The 22,046-nt window shown below is 42.6% G+C and overlaps 1 protein-coding gene across 1 annotated transcript in view; it reads right to left on the reverse strand.

The window, feature by feature from the left end:
- The window catches only part of LOC147660950 (pannexin-1-like), a 150,415-nt gene that overhangs the window by 9,780 nt on the left and 118,589 nt on the right, over nt 1–22,046 (reverse strand). Inside the window, exons 3-4 of the mRNA XM_086951412.1 lie at nt 18,050–18,270; nt 11,714–12,369 (exon numbers count right to left, since the gene is read on the reverse strand). Coding sequence (XP_086807538.1) covers nt 11,714–12,369; nt 18,050–18,270 — 877 coding nt within the window. The remainder of the gene's footprint in view (nt 1–11,713; nt 12,370–18,049; nt 18,271–22,046) is intronic.

Raw genomic sequence — 22,046 nt, forward strand, 5'->3', positions numbered from 1 at the left:
TCTAGTCTCATTCTCAGGAACTCACAACCACTCTCTGATTCTCCCTCCCTCTTAGATTCCTTCTCCCCTGCCTCATCCTTTTCTAACCATCCCTTTCTCCCCGTCACTCATGCACACCTCTCTAAACCCTTCCCCCTCTCACTCACATATCCTGCTCTGGTGCCACACTCTCCCGTCTTCATTATCCCCGGCCCTTTACAGCAACTCCTTCCCTATTTTTAGGTTTTGCCTGGCGAAAGCTGCGCACTGCGCAGCTTTTTCGCGCAGGCGAAAACCTAATGACTATAGTATGGGGCTTGGAATCCGCCCCCGTCTTCCATTGGCTAGCTCCATAAATGGAGGCTAGCCATTGGAAGACACGTTTGTCCGTCAATGCAGGACCAGATTCGGGGGCGTTCCCGAGAATTTTTGGCTTTTGGCTACGTCACGCTACGTCAGCCAATCCTCGGGAACGCCCCTGAATCTGGTCCGGCATTGCCGGCATCTGCCTTCCTGCTCGGGACGCGCTGCTATTGGAGGAATTTTGAGAGCAACGGAGCGCTTTACGGTCAAGCGGCGCCACGCATATTTGAATTTCATATTTTTGGGTGCATATCTGCTTTTGTAGGCAATGGCGGGTTGAACGATTGCCCAAGAATCGCACGATTAATAGTCAAATGCAAAACGTGGTTTACAAAAATCAACGTCGGCAACAATGCCATTAGAACACATTTCAGGCCACTCCTCACAATATATGTATGGGTAGCCTGAAGCACATTAGGTACCAAAGTTCGCTAGGTTGGCAGTACACCACCTGTCCACCACCGGTTTTTATAGTACCACCCGTTATAGGCTGTAATGCAGTCCAGTTATAGCAAACAAGGACGACATATCCCCGAATGCACAGCACCTTTAAATGAAAACCACGCGACTTAGCAGATTGGAATATAGACTCGTAAAGGTATTCTTGCTATCAGTCAATGGACGCCTTATCTCCTTTAAAATATTTTTTTTATACTAGGTTAAATAAGACTACACGTTCCGGAATTCTAAGAAAAAAAACGGGACCGGCTCAACTAGTCACGCTTCAAACTTAGCATCAGTAGACATTGCGACTAGCTTTAGCGGTGGATAGTATTTTGTGTGTGGGGATGGGTGAGGGGGTATTTATGGCCGTTTTTAGCCGGTCTCTAGTGTTCGCCGATGAGCTGTGTGCTGGCACTCTGGAATTTTTTTAAGATAGCACACTAAAACGGCACGCGACTCTTGAAGGGCCTGATACAAGGGCTACGTTTTCAATCCCCCGCCACAAGAACACGCAAACTCACTCTCTCGTTGCTCACTTAGTGACAGGTAAACACAATCCTGACATGAGCGTGGCGGGTGCAGGCGCAGTAGGTCTTAAAAGTCCCCAACAGGGTGCCTGGGGGACAAAGGCAACTCTGCAGGCAGAGATAAATGGCCTCCTAAGAAACTTTAAGTAGTTTCAAAGTGAGCACAGGCGGCTGATCCGAGAGCGTACACAAGAGGGCAGCATGGGATTTCGACATCTCCGGTAGGTTTCTGTACGAAGGTCTAAGCTGTCTAGAAAACAAACACACACAGTTAGATATACACACGGCTAAAGGGCGCGTAAATGGGCATTGGAATGAAACACACTTGCATTTCCTACATTTTAATGAACTTGTTTCAGGAAGTTTAGGTGTTAATCAATTTTGTTTTTCACTTTTTGAATGATCACCGATTCCGCGTGCGTGGGTTATATTTGGCAATTCCGTTTGATGAAGTGGGATGGACGAACTGCTATTTGAATGAGGTTAAGTCAAGTAGCTCCCTGTTGCGTCCTATGAATATTTGGCGCCCTTGGCCTGGGTCCAACTGGCCCATGCCCAAAGCTGGTCGTGGGCGTTACCTTCTAGTGCGCATTAATTTCCATATGGTTAAAACCTAAACGTCGAAAGGTATGCAACGACAATAAAGCCCGGGTTAACGTCCAATATGCAATAAGAAGCCTGGCTGGATAGCACAGTTAACAGCCTTGCTAGTTTGCGAGTATTGACGTTAGGCAAACCTGCTCCTGACCACTGACACATCTGCCAACTGTACCATCTGCTTCATTTTCCTGCTACAGACACTTACTTGAAATAAACATCAATAATTAATCCTTGTAATTGATTGAATCAATCACAACGTCACATAATGAAGAAAGTAAATAACACACATTGACAAAACAAGTAGGCATCGCCTGTGAAACCAGTTGGAAATGGCAATGCTTTTCCCTGCCCACCCCAGCGCCCCAAAAGTCTGCTTGCTGTGTACGTTTGGATGGATGTTTTTACGGTTTAAGGAAATCTATTAAAAATCACCAACATGGGTGTGCATGCTTCTGTGGAGTCCATTCTTGAATGGATTTCCTTAAAGCATAAACTAGTGTGGTTACGTCCACAGCGAATGTCTTGAAATACTTAAATATTTTAAAATGTTTACTTGTTGTTGCATGACAGTGCATTAACCAGCCACAATTCAATGTATTCCTTTCACAGCTGTTGTTGTGAACAAAGGCCTCATGGAGCGGGGTGGGGGGGATCGTCATTTTGTAAAGGATGTTTTTTTTATTTGATTAAAGTGAGGATTTAAACTTTACAAGAAGAGGTGTCGACTACTGCGCTACATGTATCAATCGACCTCAGCTATTCCTGCTCCCATACCCGCCCCCCTTGGCAATCACGAGGCCCCTCTCAATGGGAATAAAGAATTGGTGCACTCCTTCACACTGTGTATCTCTCTCCGTTTTAGAAGCTGTCCCCCTGGCACCATTTACGCGCCGATGCCCCCTACCTTGCCACCTCCCGCAATTTTAGGAGACGTTGCCTCATCTCCATGCTCTCATTTCCTCCCCTGGATTACTGACCCACCACGATCAATGACCCTTCGAGCTTCCCTACAGGGATCGCTTTCTTTTCCTCTCGGGAATATCTGTCGCTCCTGTCCACTTTGAATCCGTCGCTCCTTTGCAAAATATAGGTGGCAAGATACACACAAAGGACATGGGACATGTGGATTAATGAGTGATCACATGACCTGCCACAGAATGTGTTGCTGTAGAATATGCAATTCACTGATTTCCATGCTTTAACAGCTGTTTTTTGCTTTGCATGTTTATGGCCCGGAGTTGTGCTGTCCTGGAGCTATGTTTTCTCACAGTGTGTGGGGGGGGGGGGGGGGGGCGGCTCGCAGTGTGTGTGGGGGGGCTCTGTGTGGGCGTGTGTTGGGGGGGCTCTCTGTAGGTGTTTGTGGGTGTCATTTGCGAAAGATAAAGCTAGTGGCATTGCAAATGACAATGCCATTTATTTATGTTAAAAAAAACCAAATAAAAATAATGTCAAGAGCATTGCCAATAGCTCAAACTTTAACAAAGGCAAAACCATTGCATTGTAAATGCTTGTTTAAATTAATTTTTCCATTGGTGTCATTTATTTTACACCTCGCCTCCCTCGTAACCTATTTCCAATGTTCTGGTTCTCCAGTGCCACAAGGTCATACGAAAGGCAATAGTGATATACACATATGATCACTCCACTGCAAACAAGAAAACAAAAGTAAAAAAGATTATCTTTTACAAAGCAAATAGCTCTAACTTTCATAAATGCGAGTCCAACTGTATTGCAAATGCTTGCTAATACTAGCCCAAGATAGCCTCAATAAAGTTATTTGTGAGCTCTGTAGTTCGTTTTAACCATCACTTTCACTTGCTCTGCTACCCTCACAACCTTGAACTCATCTATCTGGAATTTAATATACCTCTCTTAGTACTAAAACATCCCTGAGCTCCTCCCTCTCAGAGAGCGGGCTGTAGCCGGTACCATGACTTGGCATCACAGTATTCCCAATGATGAAGCATGCCACCTATGCTGGGTGAGGGAAACCGCCCTTTATAAGCGACATTCCATGACGGCTAGTCCCACATCTAGGTTGAGAAAGTTCACAGACCCAAGGGTTGTGTTTTGCGTTTGAAATGTTGAGTAGGGGCGCTAACCCTTGCAGGTCTTAAAATCCCCTCTGGCCTTCCGGTGCGTTATAAAAGTAATCATAGACACGCATTCTCCCTTACATGACCAAGTCCTCCTCCACCATTAGAAAACTGTGTTACATTTTTCCAAACATTGGAATTAACAGAAGGTACAGGCAGCCTTCCGTTGGTACTCTTCTTCCAGTGAACTGGGACAATTCAGGGACCCAATTTTCGCTCTCATCTGGCCCCAGTAGATCCAGAATGTGGTCACCAGACAGTTTTTACAGCTCAGCATCTGGGATCACCTCCCCCAACATTTCAAGCTCTCCACCAGCTGTCTGTAGGAAGATTAATTTCTTTAAAGGCTCTCTACATTATAAATGAGATCATCATCAAACAGGATTGATATTCTTATGTTAGACCTGTCAGCCTTACAGTGGTATTCCCTGAACCTTTTGCCTTCCTCCTCCATTTTGGGTAGCCTATGGTTATCCTCAATTGACATATTTAATGTACTAATAAGTTCAAAGTAAAGGGGTACTACATGTACCCAGGGCCTGTAAATGAAATGCTACAAGTGGGCCTGCAGCACTTGTTGTGCCACACATGTAAGTAGCCATTTAAACATGTATCAGACCTGACACTTCAAACTGTGTGTTCAGTTTTTAAATTGCCATTACAACCTGGCAAATAAAACCTTTTGCAAGGCCCAAGCCTTACTTGTTAATGCAAATAAGTCACACCTAGGGTAGACCCTGGACAGCCCAGAGGGGCAGGGTCCAGTGTATGTACAAAGTAGGAGACATACTTTCAAGTTTTATATGTCCTGGTAGTGAAACATTAAAACATTTCTTTACTACTACAAGGCCTATCTCTCAGATAGAACAACATAGGAGTATGTTTGGTGTCTTTGGAATTGAAATGAAAACCCCCAACTTATGGACAAGTTGGATTTTAAGTTACACCTTGGAAATGCCACTTTTAGAAAGTTGGCATTTTCTTGCCTTAGCCATTTAGTGGCTGTAGCCGGTCTCTGGGTCACATGACTGGGTGTAGTTGACAGTTGGGCTTTGTGTATTCCTCCTGGACAGCCACACACAATAGATATCTTAGGTGTGCCTGGATGAGCCATCACTGGTAGAATTGGAGGGCAGAGCTGGACCCAGCCCTAATTACACTTTAATAGGCAGGGTCCTGCCTCCATACAAAGGGCGGCATACCCCCGGTAGATAGTCTGAGGCCGAAGCAGGGAAAACAGGATGCCTGTGGACTTCAAAGAGAATTACTAGAAGCTTATCCCACCTTCCAGAGGAAAAACACCAGGTATGAATATTGAACTTCAGACACAAACTCTTCAGTACACTTCGGGACCTGCAAATACTCTGCCAAGAAGAACAAGCATTGGAAATGCAATAGGTCTCGCATTAGAAAAGTTGGAGCTATTGGTCTTGTAAATGACAAATATTTTATTTATGTGTTGGTTTTTAAAATAGCTAAATTGATAGCTTTGTCATTTACAATGCCAATAGTTATAACTTTCGCGAATGTGACACCTATAGCATTTGTAATGCAACATATTTTGTATTTACGTGACTTAGATGGCAGCTCTGGTCGTTAGGCCACATCTCTAGAGAGATGTACGAAGTACTGAGGAAGACAAGATAAACTGCACTTCAATAATGATGTCTAAATTAAGTTAGTACCTCTTTGATCGTTTTACTGCAAAATTGTGAAAATTAAGAGACTCTAGTTCAGAACAGTTCGAATTTAGCTGTAGGACAAGGCAACCCAAGAAGTGCCAGTGCAAAGTGTTGGAAGTAACTGTGGCCAAGCATCTACTGTAAACAGAGGCCACGTTGTCAGTAAACTTGGGAAAATATGTAGCCTGGCCCAACATTAAAAGTGTTGCAGTCACTGGGTGTAGGCAATTAAAAAAAACAAGTTAAACATCACACTCGGCCCAATTTGAGTGTTTCTGCTTCTCTAGGCAAAGTGCCAGTGCAGTCCCATTCAAATTTGATTTGCTGCAGAATCAATTTTGATCTAATTAATACTATGTTCAGCTGCAGCTCCCTTTTTATTTTTCTGCGTTTCTATTAAAACTTCATATATCGTTTGTTTGTTCAATATTTCTGGCTTATAGTTGACTATGTGGGTTTATAGGAGTTATCAGAGACACAGAATGTTGTATACTATCCAGTAACAAGAGCCATATGCTAACTGTGCTATACATGCAACCATGCTGGCGAATAGTGGTATACCTTTATTAAGATTCGTCCCAGGAGAATAAAATAAGCACTCCTAAATCTGCCCTAAACACTTAGATACCCATTGTATGACTGAATACTGAGGCTAAGAATGTCGAGAAAAAAAAAAAAAAAATAAAAAAAAAAAAAGAATATCGTCGGTAACAAAAACAAGTTAAAAAATAAGAAGACACGGCCTGGCGGCCGTGAAACTGAAAGCACGGCCGGCTGGCCGTGAAAGCCTTTGATGCAGCAGGGGGCGGAGTGGGAAGAGCTGCTGGCGGCCAAAGAAGTGTGGCTCACTGGTTAGAGCAGGCAGACCCTGAAGCAGAGGTCAGACGCGGGACCCGGGTTCAATTCCCGACGCGGCAGGGTCTTGAGCTCAAATGTCCACGGACTCGATAATTCTCGCTTCGGTGCCTGACCTAATCATGGGTTCACACTCTGCAACTCTGGGCATTAAGCTTGCTTAATCTCCACAACGGCCCCCCCGTGGCGGGATGCCTGGCTTTCACCTTGGGGATGCCCTGTAGGGGCTATCTCACAGGGAAAAGCCAGGACGGGTTCCCAAGGCAAGCGCCGAGATACCTCCCCAGGTGATCGAGCGCTATATAACAACATACAAAACAAAACAAATGCTGGGCAACAGAAAAGGAGACACGGCCTGGCGGCCGTGAAACTGAAAGCACGGCCGGCCGGCCGGCCGTGAAAGCCTTTGATGCAGCAGGGGGTGGAGTGGGAAGAGCTGCTGGCAGCACCAAGCTGGGCAACAGATGGCTGGCGATTTGATGCTGTGCACGCGCATTTCAACTCATAGCGCTTGCGCATTGAGCTAAAAGCTTCCCTGCTGTGCTGAACTGCTGCCCTCTAGCCTGGGTGGGAAGGATTGGACCTGCATCTGTTAAACCCAGGACCCCATATTGACTCCAAAGGCTAGTTGGCTGGCCTCCTGGCTTGAGCCTCAGGGACAGAAGGCTCTAATAACCTAAAACCTAGATTATGCAATCTGTAAATCTACCCTGCCAAGTGAGGCACCCCAGTCCTGGACCTTTGGAATTGGGGCAAAGGAGCTCAACCAGCCTCTGTGGATCAGGCATAACCAAAGAGTAACCTCTGTTGCTTGGTGCAACCCCGACCAGAAACGGCGCATCGCCACTGCTGTGCAGATCAGTACTGCTGCAAAGACCCGCATCGCAGCACATCGACTCAACGGATTAGCCATTGAGAGACGCATCCTCAGTGCAGGTCCTCACATACCTGGTTGATGGCAGCCTCAACGACAAATCCAGAGCCTGAATCACAGCCCCTCAGAACGGACGTATTGCCCTGACTGTACAACACATCCTCGATGCTGGAATGCACATTGCAGGCTCTCGTTGACTGGATCAGCTAAGATGATGCAGGACCTTGCACTGCAGCCATGCCGCATCTTGGAACTGATGCATCGCTTCAGCTGTGCGACACATCTTCAACGCACATGCTTGAAACGCTCCGCAAATCAGGATTTAAGGTACCTCATTCAGCTGGTCTAACTGGGTCCCTGTATTCAGCCCGCAACCCACTGAGGTCAGCCTGAACTTGTGACTTTATCCGGGTCTGGGGAAATCAGATATGTGCAGTTGGTGCTTTGTGGTGCCATCGTTATGAAATTCTTTCAAATTGAATGTCTCCAGTTCTACTGATTGGAGTTTTGTAGTTTTAGTCTTGCTTTATTGATTAAAAATTAAATGTACTCTATTTTCTAAACTGCTGCAGAATCCTTTTGCATTGTATTTTTACTGTGTTACTGTTTGAAGTGCTGCACAAATACTTTACTCAGCATCTGTGTTAAGCCTGACTGCTCTGTGCCAAGCGACCAGAGGGTAGAGCACAGGTTAATTAAGGATTGGCTTGAGACTTCACCCCAAGAAGAATAATGGTTCAGCTTAAGAAGGGTTTCACCCCTGCAACCAGTAACCCAATTTCTTATATCTTACAAGGCAAACTCTTTACCAAATTCTGCTCTTTCTTGCAGGATAGAACACAAGTTGTCAGCCTGGCACCTTACCTGCAAACTCATCTGCGGAGTCAGTCAAGGTTTATTGCTCAGCCCCACCCTCTTCAACGCACACATGAACCATATGGCCAATGTTAGCTGCACACACAACATCAACAATCTCTCCTATGCAAACAACACAGAATGAAATATGTTGCATGTTGTCCTCATACGGTCCTTCTCGGACAAGAACCCCAATACAAGAAACAAGTTCACGACCTGCATGACCAAAGCTGGTAATTGAATGAAATCCATCTTTCTCAAGACAACACAGAAGTAGTGATCTTCGGCAACAACATAATCACTATGGGACACTAATTGGTGTCCTGCTAAAATCAGAACCACACCCAGAACCCACGCACGGAACCTCAGAATAGTCATAAACAGCAAACTGGACATGACTGCACAATTCAACGTCATCGCTGCATCCTGCTTTTACACCTAGAAGATGCAGCAATAAACAAATTAGCTCAATTTAAACACCTCACTAACACTGTCCAAGCACTCTACAGCTCAGGCCCCACCTTACTGAACAGTTGCATCTCCTTCCACCAACCATCCAGACATGTCCACTCCACAGAATTTCTACTCTGCAACATGCCAAGCATAAAAAGAACCAGATCAGGAGGACAAGCATACTCTTAAGGCGTGAATTATTTTCCCTCTTAACATCAAAGCCTCCTCCTCTCCCTCAATTCCGCATGAAGCTGAAGACCTGGCTTTGCAATGAAACAACCTTCCATAGGTAGTTTAGGCGCACACACCTGCTCAGTACCAGGATACCCTTGCAGGCGATAGTGCCCTTTACAAATATACATAACATAACCTTCTGGCAAAGAAGCACACTCACATTCACACTGAACTAAGTTCAGAAAGCCTGGTCTCAAGCAGCAGGAATAAAGAATCTCCAATACTAATTATTCCGAAACACCAGACCCAAAATTCAGGCTCATCACACAATCAACCAGGACTACAGCATAAAATAAGAAAAATACATAGTAACATGCCAAGAATTTTGAGATGGGTATTTGCACTATTACGAAACTGTGATTTTGAGGTGAGTCAGCAAATGTGCAAACGGTCTTCATTTGTTGTACACAAGTCTCTGGAATGACAATAATATTCTGCTCAATTACAATGAATTACTAAAATGCATTCTCGTACGAGAGGTTTGATGCAGTCACGTATTTTTTATTAATGACTTTTTAGTGCTGTTCTGATAAAAAAAATCACTAGCTATGTAAGGTATATAAACATGTAATTTTGACAAGGCAAAACATATGTGATCAAGACTCTAGTATCGAGTCAAAGCACTGGTGTTTCTGAACTTTTTCTGCAACAAACATTGCCTTGTGTGATCATACTTTGCTGTGGCTGACGAGAGTATAGAAGCAGGGTTCCCAACCCGGTGGGTATGTTTTGACTTGTTAGGGATGGAGGCAAACACGTTTGTGGTGGTAGAGTCCTGCCCAGCCTGTTGTAGTACCAGTGCACCCTGAGAGCAGTGAGCTACAGGCTAAGGCAGAGCAGTGACAAAGTAATTAAATACAATGTACTGCTGGTTCGAAAGGTGGACCTCACCTGCCCAGAATTAAATGAATTGCATGATGTGACGGACTAGTTTGGTATATATCAATAATATAAGACAATAGTAACTATCACTTAATAATCATTGAGATCTGGATCATCATACAGGGAGCTCAGAGATGAACCCGGGCTATTACGACCTTATATTCATGGTCAGCACCTTTCTGTACTGCTTAAAATAAGGTCATAGACATTCATCAGAACAAAATCCCTGCTGTGGCACTCTATCTACTTACCCTACCTACTAGAGTAATATTATGTGTGTGGGGAAGAAACGAATAAGGTACAGAATCTATTGTCAGTCAAAACAAGTCGGTGCATCCCAGTTTAAAGGGTGAGCCTGGGCAGCGCATGCGCTGCTCTATGAGGCATGTTGTATTTAAGTACAGACATGAAGCCCCGCCCACATTTTTCATTGGCTTTCATCATGGTCCTTTGTAAACGCTGGGTTCTGATTCGTTAATTGGCTTGTTAGTCTCTCCTTAGTACCGCCTTGTCTTCATTTGTAACCTCCCATGAGGACTGGCCCTTTTACTTCTGTTGCTACACAGTATGTCTTATTTAATCTGCAAGCACTATTTTCTTTGAGTTTCTCCTACTGCAGGCACGACATGATTCCCTGCAACATTCAGCGTGCCATGTGCACTTTCACTTTCCAAGAGCCCGGGAAAATGGCAGCCGCTTTTTTTAAATGGAATAGGCCTCTCATTTACAAGAGTTTGAGATACTGGCATTGTAAATGACAATGCCTTTTATTTATGTGTTAATTATCAAAACAGATAAATAAAAGGCATTGTTATTTACAATGCGAACAGCTTAAACTCTGGCAAATAAGGCACCTATTGTATTGCAAATGCTTGTTTATATATACACTTCTATTATTTACGTGTATTGTAAGACCAAAACTAATATGCAATTCTTGAACAATAATTTCTGGTGGTGATTAGTTATTAGCAGAGCAACCCATGGTGGAGTTAGAGCTCTTGCACAGAAGATACGTTAGTTCGATTTAAGCCATCCCTACATTGACCAAGTAGTCTAATCTAGTTTATTTCGACATTATTTGAAAAATCTTCTCACCAACAACCGTAGATTTGATGAGATTTACACAGACATCCCTGGGCCGTGTGATTGGCTCTCCTGTACATGAACATCTACCCATTCCCCAGAGCCATTCATGTTCTGGGTGAAAGATCTGCTGGTAGACCTCAACATTTGTGTCAGGGTGCTTGTGCCATATTGTCAGCATTGTTAGGTCTGGCATTAGCCAAGATCTTGTGATTTTACTAAAATTATATGCATAATATATTTACTTATACACGCTTTCAACCAGCGGTCTTTATCCGTTGGACTGTTGCGTCATGCAAATATTTCTTCCTCACGCAACAGCATGGGCAATTGGTCAGCACTTTTACAGTTACTGCAATTCTAGCTGATATTTGTGGAAAAGAGTAAAATTCTATATCAGCAAAATAATCCAGAAGAAGCTCTCATGCCAATGGAATACCACTGGGCCAAACCAAGATTAACAGTCCAATTCCACACTCTTGCTCTCTGGATAGATAATCGACATGCAACAGTACTGCAGCTCTCGGCCCTTTAGGATGCCGACAACTTGGCACAGTAGCTTCAAGCACTTCAGCAATCAAAGCTGAAGAATGGTCTGTCTGCACTCTACCACTGTGGTAGCTGAAGACATTACAACCTTGGTTCTGTAGTGTGGAGTGAAAGATAGAGCCGCAATAGGCACAAAAATTGGTAGAACCCTTGGTCTTTTATCATTTGTAATAGAATAGCAAAATGAACCACTAAGCCTAACACTTCACCACTGTCACAGTTCATCTTGCATCTTACCTTTCAGCTCAGTTTCATTTTCACAAGCCGTTCCAGTTTTCTGCTCAATGTTCTTAAGTTTGCCATCCACGGTATCGGTCTTTACCGTTCCTAAAGTGGTTAGCATTTGAACCGTGTCGAATATCTGTCCACTTCCTTTAATATTCTCAAGAACCTTGAGGCATTTGTAGGATTTAAGTTCACTGATGTTTTCTTCAAGGAACAGGAGAAAGAGACTCAAGTCATCGTAAAATTCAGAATGAAACTGAAGTACATCGAATGTAGGTAGAATTTCATATGCTTTCAGCACCTGCGACTGCTTCCTGTACGGCTTGAATATAGTATAGAGGACCAATGGCATGAGAATCACATACACAATTAGGTTAATGCAGCTGAGAAGCTGGAAGACTCCAACTGCAATAAGTTTGCATTGAATTAATGCAGGAAGCGAGGTGTCATTCCTTAAAATCCCAGTTCTGATGTTGCACGTGAACTCGTCCGTCAAAGAAAACACACTGATGTAAAATCCTAAATATATGCACGCCAGCAGGATAACAAAGAATGTCAGGGATCGGCAGAAGAGATACTTGTAAATTAAATTCCGGACGCCTTTCTTCGTCTTCAGATACTGCTCCACCAAGGGATATTTGAAGTGGCTTTCTGATATCTCCCATAAACTGTAGAAATAAGAAAAGAAACAGTGATAAAAGCATATACAAATCTTATTTGGTATGTCATGGATACATTTGTGAGATTTAACAATGTTAGTCTAGGTCAATGTATTTGTTAGTAAAATACTTTAGATAAATTTTTCAATATAGTAGTAAAGAGCAGGAAAATAATAAAATTATATATCAGAAGTCAAACAGTCTATTATTATGTAATATTCTACATGACCTATGAAAGAGACACCATCAGAATTATCATTCTAAATAAATTTATAGAGCCCTCCTGTTACCTACACAGGTGTTCTTGTCACTAAGTAACAGCAAACAATGATCTAGAACATGTAAAGCTAGGTTTCAAATCCATTCTAAATGCTAACTAATGTGTGGATTGCACAGATGGAAGTGAGCGGGTCCGCAGGAGAACAATCCTAACTGAAAAGCCTCTGCCACCTGTCCATTGTAGCAGAGAATGTCTGGGTATGTATCGTTCAAGCTTCTGTTGAGGATACAATGGGCTCGAACTATGGACGACCATGTGCACCCAGTGTAGAGCTTTAAACATCATCCTCTTAGGCAAAGGCAGCAAATGCAAAGCATCAAAGACGACCAAAGCAGAAGAATATTATAGAAGTTCAAATGCTAGTCTGGCAGCAGCGGCTTGAATACAATAAAGCAGCTTCATAATTTAGCCTAGACAACCAGAAATAAGGAATTACATTAAACCAGACTGCTTAGGATGGTCTACTGCACTACCAAAAGACAAGTACAAGCAGTTGAATTTTTCGTAGAACACACAACAAAGAAAAGTAGGAAGATGACCATTTATTTACATGGCTGATCACTGATGAAACATCGTCCACATGGAAACCCAAATTCCAAACAGAGCCCAAAATGGAAGGCATAAACCCTCCAAACATCGGCCAAAAGCAGACGGAAAAACGTGTAAGGACCTCTCACTCATGAGAACACTGGATTTCCATTTTACCTCCACTGAATGTCAAGGAGTTTTGGGATAGCTTGGAAGTGAGGTCATCCATACATTAATATAAGGCATCAAAAGGATGAGACACTGTGTAGTAAATTGATATAATCCACTGTGTGACATCCGCTTAGTTCATGAACTTTACCCCTGTGAGATCTAATCAGCTGTACCAAGGAGTCAGGCTCAGGGCAGATCATAGGCCAACACCTGGACCCAAGACTTTGAATTTTGCTTGAAAAGGTGGGACATAAACTGCCTGACATATATTTCCAAGTAAGACCAATTAAGAGCTTTCCCTCTTGTGCTGGCATCTGCCAGCCTTAAAGGGAAGATGGTAGGGAACATTTTAAGGAATGAGGAAGTCATCCAATACCGAGACTAAGGCAGTTTCTGTGCCATGGGCCGGTTTAACGTAAGAGTTAGCAGAGTACGCATTCAATAAATTCTAAGATCTATTGGTTGTAATACTTTTCCGTGATTTTGACATGAAATGGCAATAAAGCAGGGGTCCCCAAACCGGTCCTGGAGGGCCGGATCCATGCCAGATTTTTTGGATATCCCCATTGAGATACATGTAGTAATTTTAAAAATCTGGCATGGATCCGGCCCTCCAGGATAAAGATATAGGATGAGAATTGTTCAGAACTGACAGATCAGCATTCAGCTTTTTTAAAGAAAGAAGATCATCAATGCCTTTTTACCAATCTGCTAGTATTAAAGCTTCTGACAAAAATTGTGCATTAGCCAAAGAAGGGCAAATCTCACTCAAAATCCTGGGAGAAATAGGACCCAAAGGCGACCCTGAATTTCTAAGAATGATTCCAGGTTAAGCTGATCAAAATCAGTGAGGGTTGAAACAGCATTTAGAGAGTTCAAAGACTCACTAAACCCCCTTCTGGCTTTGAGCAAGAAACATTTGCCAGGCTGCCACAAATTTTAGTATGTTTCATTAAAATAGTTGAACAGCTCATCACAGGGGTGTAGAGTATGTCCCACACAAGGTGGACTGGCTAGAGCGTGCATGATGGTAAAAGTATTTTTCACAGAATTAGGCGTGCCAAGATTTCCTTTGTAAAATATTCTGCCTTAATGGTGGTAATATGTATTTTGTAACATATACGTTTCTTTTTAGGTTCAATTTTAGCTCAGGAGAAAATGTTAACAGAGAAAAAACAGATAGTTCAACCATAAAGCCCACCGAAAGCGAACCACATATCATATCTTAAAATTTGCTGAGTTTATAACAAAACTTTCACAAGCTGGCTTGCCCATTCAAATCCGAAATCCAGTCTAAAGTCTTAGGAAGCTACGGTCACAAACAGCTACTTCTGGATATGGGGCTGAATGGGTTTCGTCTACATGCCTCCTAGACAGGTCTCTGTTGTAAGATAGGAGTGTATGGCAAGGTAAGATGTACAGGTTCTAGAGAGGTAAAGCATTATAGTGTGTTACATTATCTCCATTACAAGGAGGATGTTTGGGTATGGAGTTTTGGGATCGTGATGGTGCTGAGGTCAGGCAGGATGGTTCTTCATAGTGTGATCAGAACTTGGGGTGGTGAACAAATTGGTATAAGAAAGAGTAAAACTGCCAAATTGGGGATTGTAGGCCTAATCAGTCGCTTGGTTTCCTATGGGTAAATTGAAATTTGGATGGGGCAAATAATGGGCAGGATGGAGTAGAGGGAGCATGGAATACAGATATCAGTCCTGTAATAAATGTCCGGCGAAAGCACAGCATGAGGTGTCTGTATTAGCTGAAGGTATGGGGAAAGTTTGTTCTGCTTAACCTGCAATTATATTACCATGTACCCAATGTATTTTAATTAACAGAGGAGCAATTGCTTTTAGTAAAATGCAGCTAAACCTCACAAAGATGTGTGATTGGAAGATTCTGCCTATTGATCAGTTTTTAGGTCAAAGTCTAGCAGACAGCACAGCTGTCTGGTTGTGAAAAGAAATCTTGTTGGCATTTTGAAATCTTCCCTGGGAATGCATTCTGTCCATTGTTTACCATTCGCTTTGCGGTTCGTATCTCACATTACTGGCTTTCTATTTGCTGGCTTTATTTGTTTTAGGCTGTCCAGGATGTCTTTGTCGCTCCCGGGGAGCAAACCTTGTTCACCCTCCCCTCATTGAATTCTTCCATTAGTGCTAGATTTCTCTAAACAGGCCTTTGCATTTTGTTCTTGTCACATTTTCTCTGTGTTCAAAGACAGAGGTCAAATGTCAGGCTCGGTATTCCGAGGAAGTTTGGTGTTTACTTTTCTTTCTGTGACTTCAAAGTGAGAGGTTTTAAGTGACAACAATCTTGTTGAGTACTGGGAAAGAAAAGGTTGTTTTCTAGCACACAACAAAATGTAAATGTCTGTAAATTAACTATGCATATAGTATAGTTTATTTCATAATTACAAAAGCATAAATGAAGCAATTTATTTTTAACTCTCCACAATACGCCCCTTAACCCTAGGACACTCTACTTTAATTCACTTTACACCGCTTCACTCTAGGCCGTGCCACTCCACAACTCTGCACTCGGGCTTCAAGAAGCGGTTTATGAGGGGGAGACCCAACGTAGAAAGCGGGCGGCAGCACGGCATTCTTAAATGAGCAAAAATCGGCAATACGGAGCAAGATAAGGAGGCTGGCAATAATTACGAAGAGAGTAGAAAACTGGAAATCCATGACTTACTGCCCGAATATATAGAAGTCAGGAGGTGGAAGAAAATAAATCGCTAAAGTTCTGTAAAGGCTTTGTTGGAAGGACAATAAAAGCGAATCTCAACACAGAGATGCCGAAATAGAAAGACTGAGCCCTGATGAAGCCGTTGGTTTATGTTAACCTCGGCGAAACGAGTTGGCGTGGCTAAAGGGGATTGGATTTTGAAAGAATAAAAGACGACAAAGAAATCTTCAAGAGCCCAAATTGAATGTTCTATTTTTTCTGTGATATGATTGATATTGTTGGATAAGAGGTGTGCTGCAATTACTGGTTACACTCCACAACTCTACTCCATTTCTCTTCTCCATTCTACGACACTCCACTCTATGACACTTTAGTCCACTGTACTCCATGACACTATACGCCACTCACTTCTAGCAATGCTGAATAGCAGCCACGCTGGTGTACAACATAGCTAAAACACATTGGCACCGCCACTAGTTCTTTCATAGGCAAGACCTATTGGCTTTGCCAATGCTTGTTAACATAGGGTTTAACCCCCTTTTCGGTCAGTAAGGCATCTATTGACAACAACTCTTTGGTGCTGAAACAGGCACACTGCACTCACAATACTTTCATGATATTCTGCTGGATGCAAGCACAAGCTAAACCCTCAGCAAAGGTCAGATAAAGGTTAGTACAACTGTAGCAGGAGGATATTCCAGACTTTTTGGGCATCTAGAAAACAGAAAAATAAGTGTGCTCCTTTGACCATGTATTAAAATAGTAGGTAAGAAGGTGCAGTTGGTGGGAAAGCACGAAACCCAGGATTGCAGTGTTTCTCACGTAATGAGGTGTAAACAAGACATTGAATGGGGTTTCTGGGGAGTAAAAACTAAATTTTAACATGATTTGACTATTAGTGGTATTACGATATCCAATTCTGTGTTTCCAGAGGGATAATGCCCTGATCAGTGGTTGATTTGAGATAAAATAAAACTGAGTATTGTGTTTGTGGATTATTATATTTGAGCCTTTAAGGAATGCTCAGAGAGGTCCCACGTACAAGCCGAATATAATAGGAGTACAGAAATTAGCCTACACACATCCAAACATCCAGGGTACGATTTTGATACATACTTCTGAGAAGTCATGCTTTATTGTTTAAAAATGCAGAGAACGGTTGTGCTATCCTTACGGATGATATCCAGGGTAGTAAGGAGCATTGCTTGGAGAACTGTGGCAAATGTTGCACAGAAATCTAGAAGTATGTAAAGAGTGTCATCAAAACCTTACTTGAAAGTTGCCATCTATCCTGCCTGTTTGGAAGTGTGACTAATACTAACCAATATTTTCATCCTTGGGATTTTTGAGGAAGAAGTGAGTTGAGAACTGGTTTCATGATCTCAAAAGGTTTTAAAGAGGTTGCTTGCTTCATCTATTTAGTGCTGATGGTCTGGCCTGACTAATTACATTTGTTCTTGTTTATGGAACACAGGTTACATATGTCACAAAGTGTTTTTAGTATCACCTCTGTTGTAGAGGTAAGGACTGCTTTTCCATGTTAAGAGTTGATTACAACTACAGGCATGCTGAATGATTTGATTTTTTCACTTCAAGGGAGGTGGAACTAGCTCATTTTTGTGCACTATTCTGGGACCAATGTGAGGGGCTCTTACAACCAAATGCTTTTGACTCTGTTCACGTCAATGTTCAAGTGTCTGACCCTAATTTCCTTGCTCATGTGTGATCCTTAAGTGGACTCCTGAATATTTTGTTTATCTGAACCTTAACGCTGGTCTCCTTTTGAGAATCAAGGCGTATATATCTGACTTACCTGTGAAATGAGCCAATTCTTCTACCATGCACAAACTTTTAGTGTTACAAAAAGAGATTGGCACATTCCTACAATGAATTGGAATAACAAACAATAACTAATGTAAATTGAGAAAGAAACATGCAGTGTGTTCATAAAATGAGATATTTCAAACTACAATGTACTGTGAAATGTACATCTCAAAAAGAAGAGAAGGTGCAAACTCGTACCTCTGAGCAAGGTTCTCTATTACAGGAGATATGCCGCCACCGTCCCTCTTCTCGCCTCCTTGGAGGGTGTTGGCAGCTTTGATGGCCCTGTTGTAGGCCTTGTCCAGTTCCTCCATAATGAATTTTAAATCAGCGGAAAGGTGTGGAGCGGCGGTAAAGCGCCAGATCAGAGACGGGAGGTACAAGAGGATTGCCACAAATAGAAGAATATACGGAAAGAACTGCAAGGAGGAAAAAACAAGAGTGATCACATAAGACAGGCTACACAGAGAACTAAAATTCAACCATTTTACCAAGGGCACTTATTTGTAAGTCTGATGTTTACTAATATCCTACTGTACCACAGTCCTGTAATCCTGTTAACAATAGTCCTCCTAGGCCTGTACTACATAAGCTCCATTGCCCCACTACATTAATGGCGTATGCTGTAAACATATAGAACGGAAGGCAACCTGATGGTATACTAGCAGGGAGCTGAACGAAAATCAGTACAGGAATTGCTACATTGAGTATTGTAACTAGTCTCACTTTCTGCATTCTAGCTCTCTCTCTTACAAACTATTACAAATGTATCTAAGGCTGAAAACACTGTTGCCAGGACGAAGAAGAGATTTCTTTCACCAAAAGTTTAAAGCCTTGTCTGACCGACCTGGACACCGGCAGGGGACCTAACAGCTCAAGCAAAGTGTTTAAAGGACTCACGAGACGCAATTTGGGTGACTGCTCAGCAGATGAAATGGACTTAAGTCGACTAAGCTGCCTTGGGTCTACAAGCGCCTGGAATTCTCTACGCAGATGTACGATTCTCCCGAAGAGGCCCTCACCCAAGGAGAAACGCCACACTCAATACTTGGTGCAAGGTCTAGCCGTTTCTCCAGTTATTCTGTTATTGGGGGAGGGGGGAGGGGTGGTTTACCATCAGCTTCTAAATGTCACCTCTTGTCTAGGTGACTTACTGGTCGTGTAACACGCTTCACAAGGCACGCTGCTACACTTGAAAAGATACCATCACACATAATTTTTCTCATTAATCGTTTCGATTTTCAGACTATCAAAAAGCTTTGGAACAATGTTCATGCTCATTTTCAAGTATGGTGAGAAACTAGTAAAAGAAAAAAAAAACCAATAAAAATCAATCTAGCATAACCAGCAACAGTTTACAATATTTGTTAGGCCTTTCTCCTGAATCCTTCAACCTGTGTATAATATTTTACTGTATCGTGAGATGCATTAAATTCACTTTCCCGTGTTTCATACCATTATCCCCTGCATTGCCCATTCTTTCTCAGAAGTATATTTTTCTGGGATTTTTTTAAACTACAAATGTTGTATTTATGTTCATTCTTCTGGCGTTCTTTTGCTAATTTCTTGTACTGGTTTATGCTGTTACTTCATCACTCAATGATGTATTTTTTCTGTCATATGTTCTTTCTAATCAGTACCGTTGACCCGAAGGAAGCTGTTTCTGTGTCGCTTCATGGCGTTCATGAAGGTATGGTTCCTTGAAGAGGTGCATCTTCTACACCTTCCTGAACTGCATTACAGTACCAGCATTTATAATGCTGGTAGAGATGCTGCTCCAGATCCAGAGTACGGTGACCAAGAAGGCCTTCCTCCTGGTGTTTTCCTTTTTGCAAGGCTTCATCTCCAGTCTTAAAATGTTCTGTCTCACGGTGTGACACGGATGGCTTCTGGTGGGCATTTTCTCAGCCAGTTAAGTGGGGTTGCCGTATCTGGTGGTCCTGTATGTGATGAAGCTGATCTAAAGAATGATGCGGGCTTGGAGGGAGGTCTTCTAATTATAAAATTATAGTGATAGGTGGCTGACTGCCGGAACAGGAGAACGTTTGTTCTTTTTGGTAGAGAGTGCATGATTAAACACAACAGTGAGCAAAAGATCTTTAGATTTGTGCTAAAGCCCCATGTCTTAGTAAAACATCTTTGAAGACTACATGGAACAAAAAAGAAGAAAAACGAATTAAAAAGGTAACTGTACAAGATCATTACCTCTCCTTTAATTAAAGAATTCAGTTACGGCGATGGTCAGAATTCAGTTATGGCGATGGTCCCAATTCTTACCCAAATATCCATTTAGGAATGACACAGGCCATTTTAAGTGCTGCATCAGTTCGGAATGGCTTCAGGGTAGTTGTATTCATCTCAACTGTTTGTAACTATCAAGAGGCCCTGTGAGGCAGTTATTCGTGATCACCTTTGATTTCAAATGGAAACGTTATGCAACCAGGGCTCGCTTTAGTGCTGGTGAACCCAGTGCAAAAGTCTATTTGCCACCCCCCCATGACTTCCTTCTCGGATTCCCTCACTACCACCTGTCAAAAGTGCCCCTCGTCACTCCATAGCCTCTCTCACATACATTTCATTTGTGGTAAAACACTGGTACAGACTACATTCTTGCCATGGTGAGGTCCTGTTTAGTGCCAAGGGCTGTGGGTTACTTCAACGAGGCACATGTCGAGTTTCAAGAGCAAACAGGACTCCACTCCTAGTCGGAGAGAAAGAGAGGGCTTGAGGGTCCTGGGATCAGTGTAATTTTAAGGATTTTAAGTGCCCTTTAGCAAAGCATATTTTGCCCGCCCCCTCCCGTACTGAAATCATTGCCTTTCTTTACCAATTCCCTGTTAATATAAGCTTGCATGATGCCAAACAGTATTACATTTTCTGTTAAACGGGCATAGTTATATAAAAACAGTTGAAATATTCCTTGCCGAAGATACCAAAAATCTTTAACGTGGCACAGGATAAGGAGACAGTCAATGGTATCGGTAGGTAGAGCAGGAAATAACTTTAGATAGAGAGTTAGAATAGAAAGATGACAAACAGAGAGAAAGTTCACTTTTGCAAAGGGCCCTTGGAAGGTGGGAGCCCTGAGCCAATGCCCACTTTGCCAATGCCTTAAGCCAACTCTGTTTGGGATGAGAAAGTGTATGAACAATGGCGAAGATGTTCCAAGATAGGGGATAGTGAAGGGATTTGCTGGCTCCTCTGGAAGAGTGCAGCTAAAAATATATATATTCTTTCTCTCTTTTAAAAACCTTTTGGAATCAACATGGTGTATTCCAGCCTAAGTGACCTCCGTCAAGCAATATTAGTTAGGCACTGCTGTTGGCCACAAGAATTGCAATCCCTTCTTGGAAGGATAAAAGGCTGAGTTAATTTTTGTGGGACTAGAATCTGCAACTTCAAGGTTACACCATTTGTTTAAATGACACGTTGGCCAGTTAATCTATTCAAGGGCAACGAATGCCACATCGGTAAGAACATATGCCACACTTTTGCAGCAGTGTAGTAGGTCTAGATATGACATGTCTGCAGAAATGTGGAACACCAGCAAGAGGAGGAAATGTCTGCAAGAGTGCAAATGACCAGCTGTCTTGAAAAGCTGGCCTAGGACTACATAGGTGCTTCAGTCAGTGCAGGACGCACTGGTAGTTGCAAACACTATCCCGCCTTCTCCAGGAAATTCCTTCTCACCTTATTAGATCTCGCCTATGTGACCGATTGCCTCATTCAGGTAAAAAATAGATAAGCATCTGCTTCCCTGCACAGTCCTCCCTCGTAGAGCTTTAAGCCATCTACAAGGAATTAGTATTTGCTGGCTAATGTCTACAGGTAACGTGGAATTAGGTTTGTATGCGTGATTTAACTCGCACCTGTTTTGGAAGTGTTTATTAGATCTTGCTAGTTTGTGAAAATGTACACGTTCAAGCCGAATGTGGCTTCATTTCCAGTGGAGAAGCTGCTTTCAGCGAGATCGTGCCATTATGTAGTCCCAAGCTCATCTTTTGCTAATAAGTCTAACATCAATTCAGTACAGAAGTCTGCCAAATAACAGGAGAGCTCCTACACAAATAGCACTGTTGCCATGGGGACCACTAATAGCTGTTAAAATATGTACTTTTTTTTATAACATAACTTAAACATTAGCAGAGCCAATATCTCTGGCTAAACACTTATAAAGTCCCAAAGGAGAGACCGA

This window comes from Lissotriton vulgaris, unplaced genomic scaffold (assembly GCF_964263255.1).
Source record: "Lissotriton vulgaris unplaced genomic scaffold, aLisVul1.2 SCAFFOLD_1007, whole genome shotgun sequence".
In the NCBI taxonomy this organism is placed as follows: domain Eukaryota; kingdom Metazoa; phylum Chordata; class Amphibia; order Caudata; family Salamandridae; genus Lissotriton; species Lissotriton vulgaris.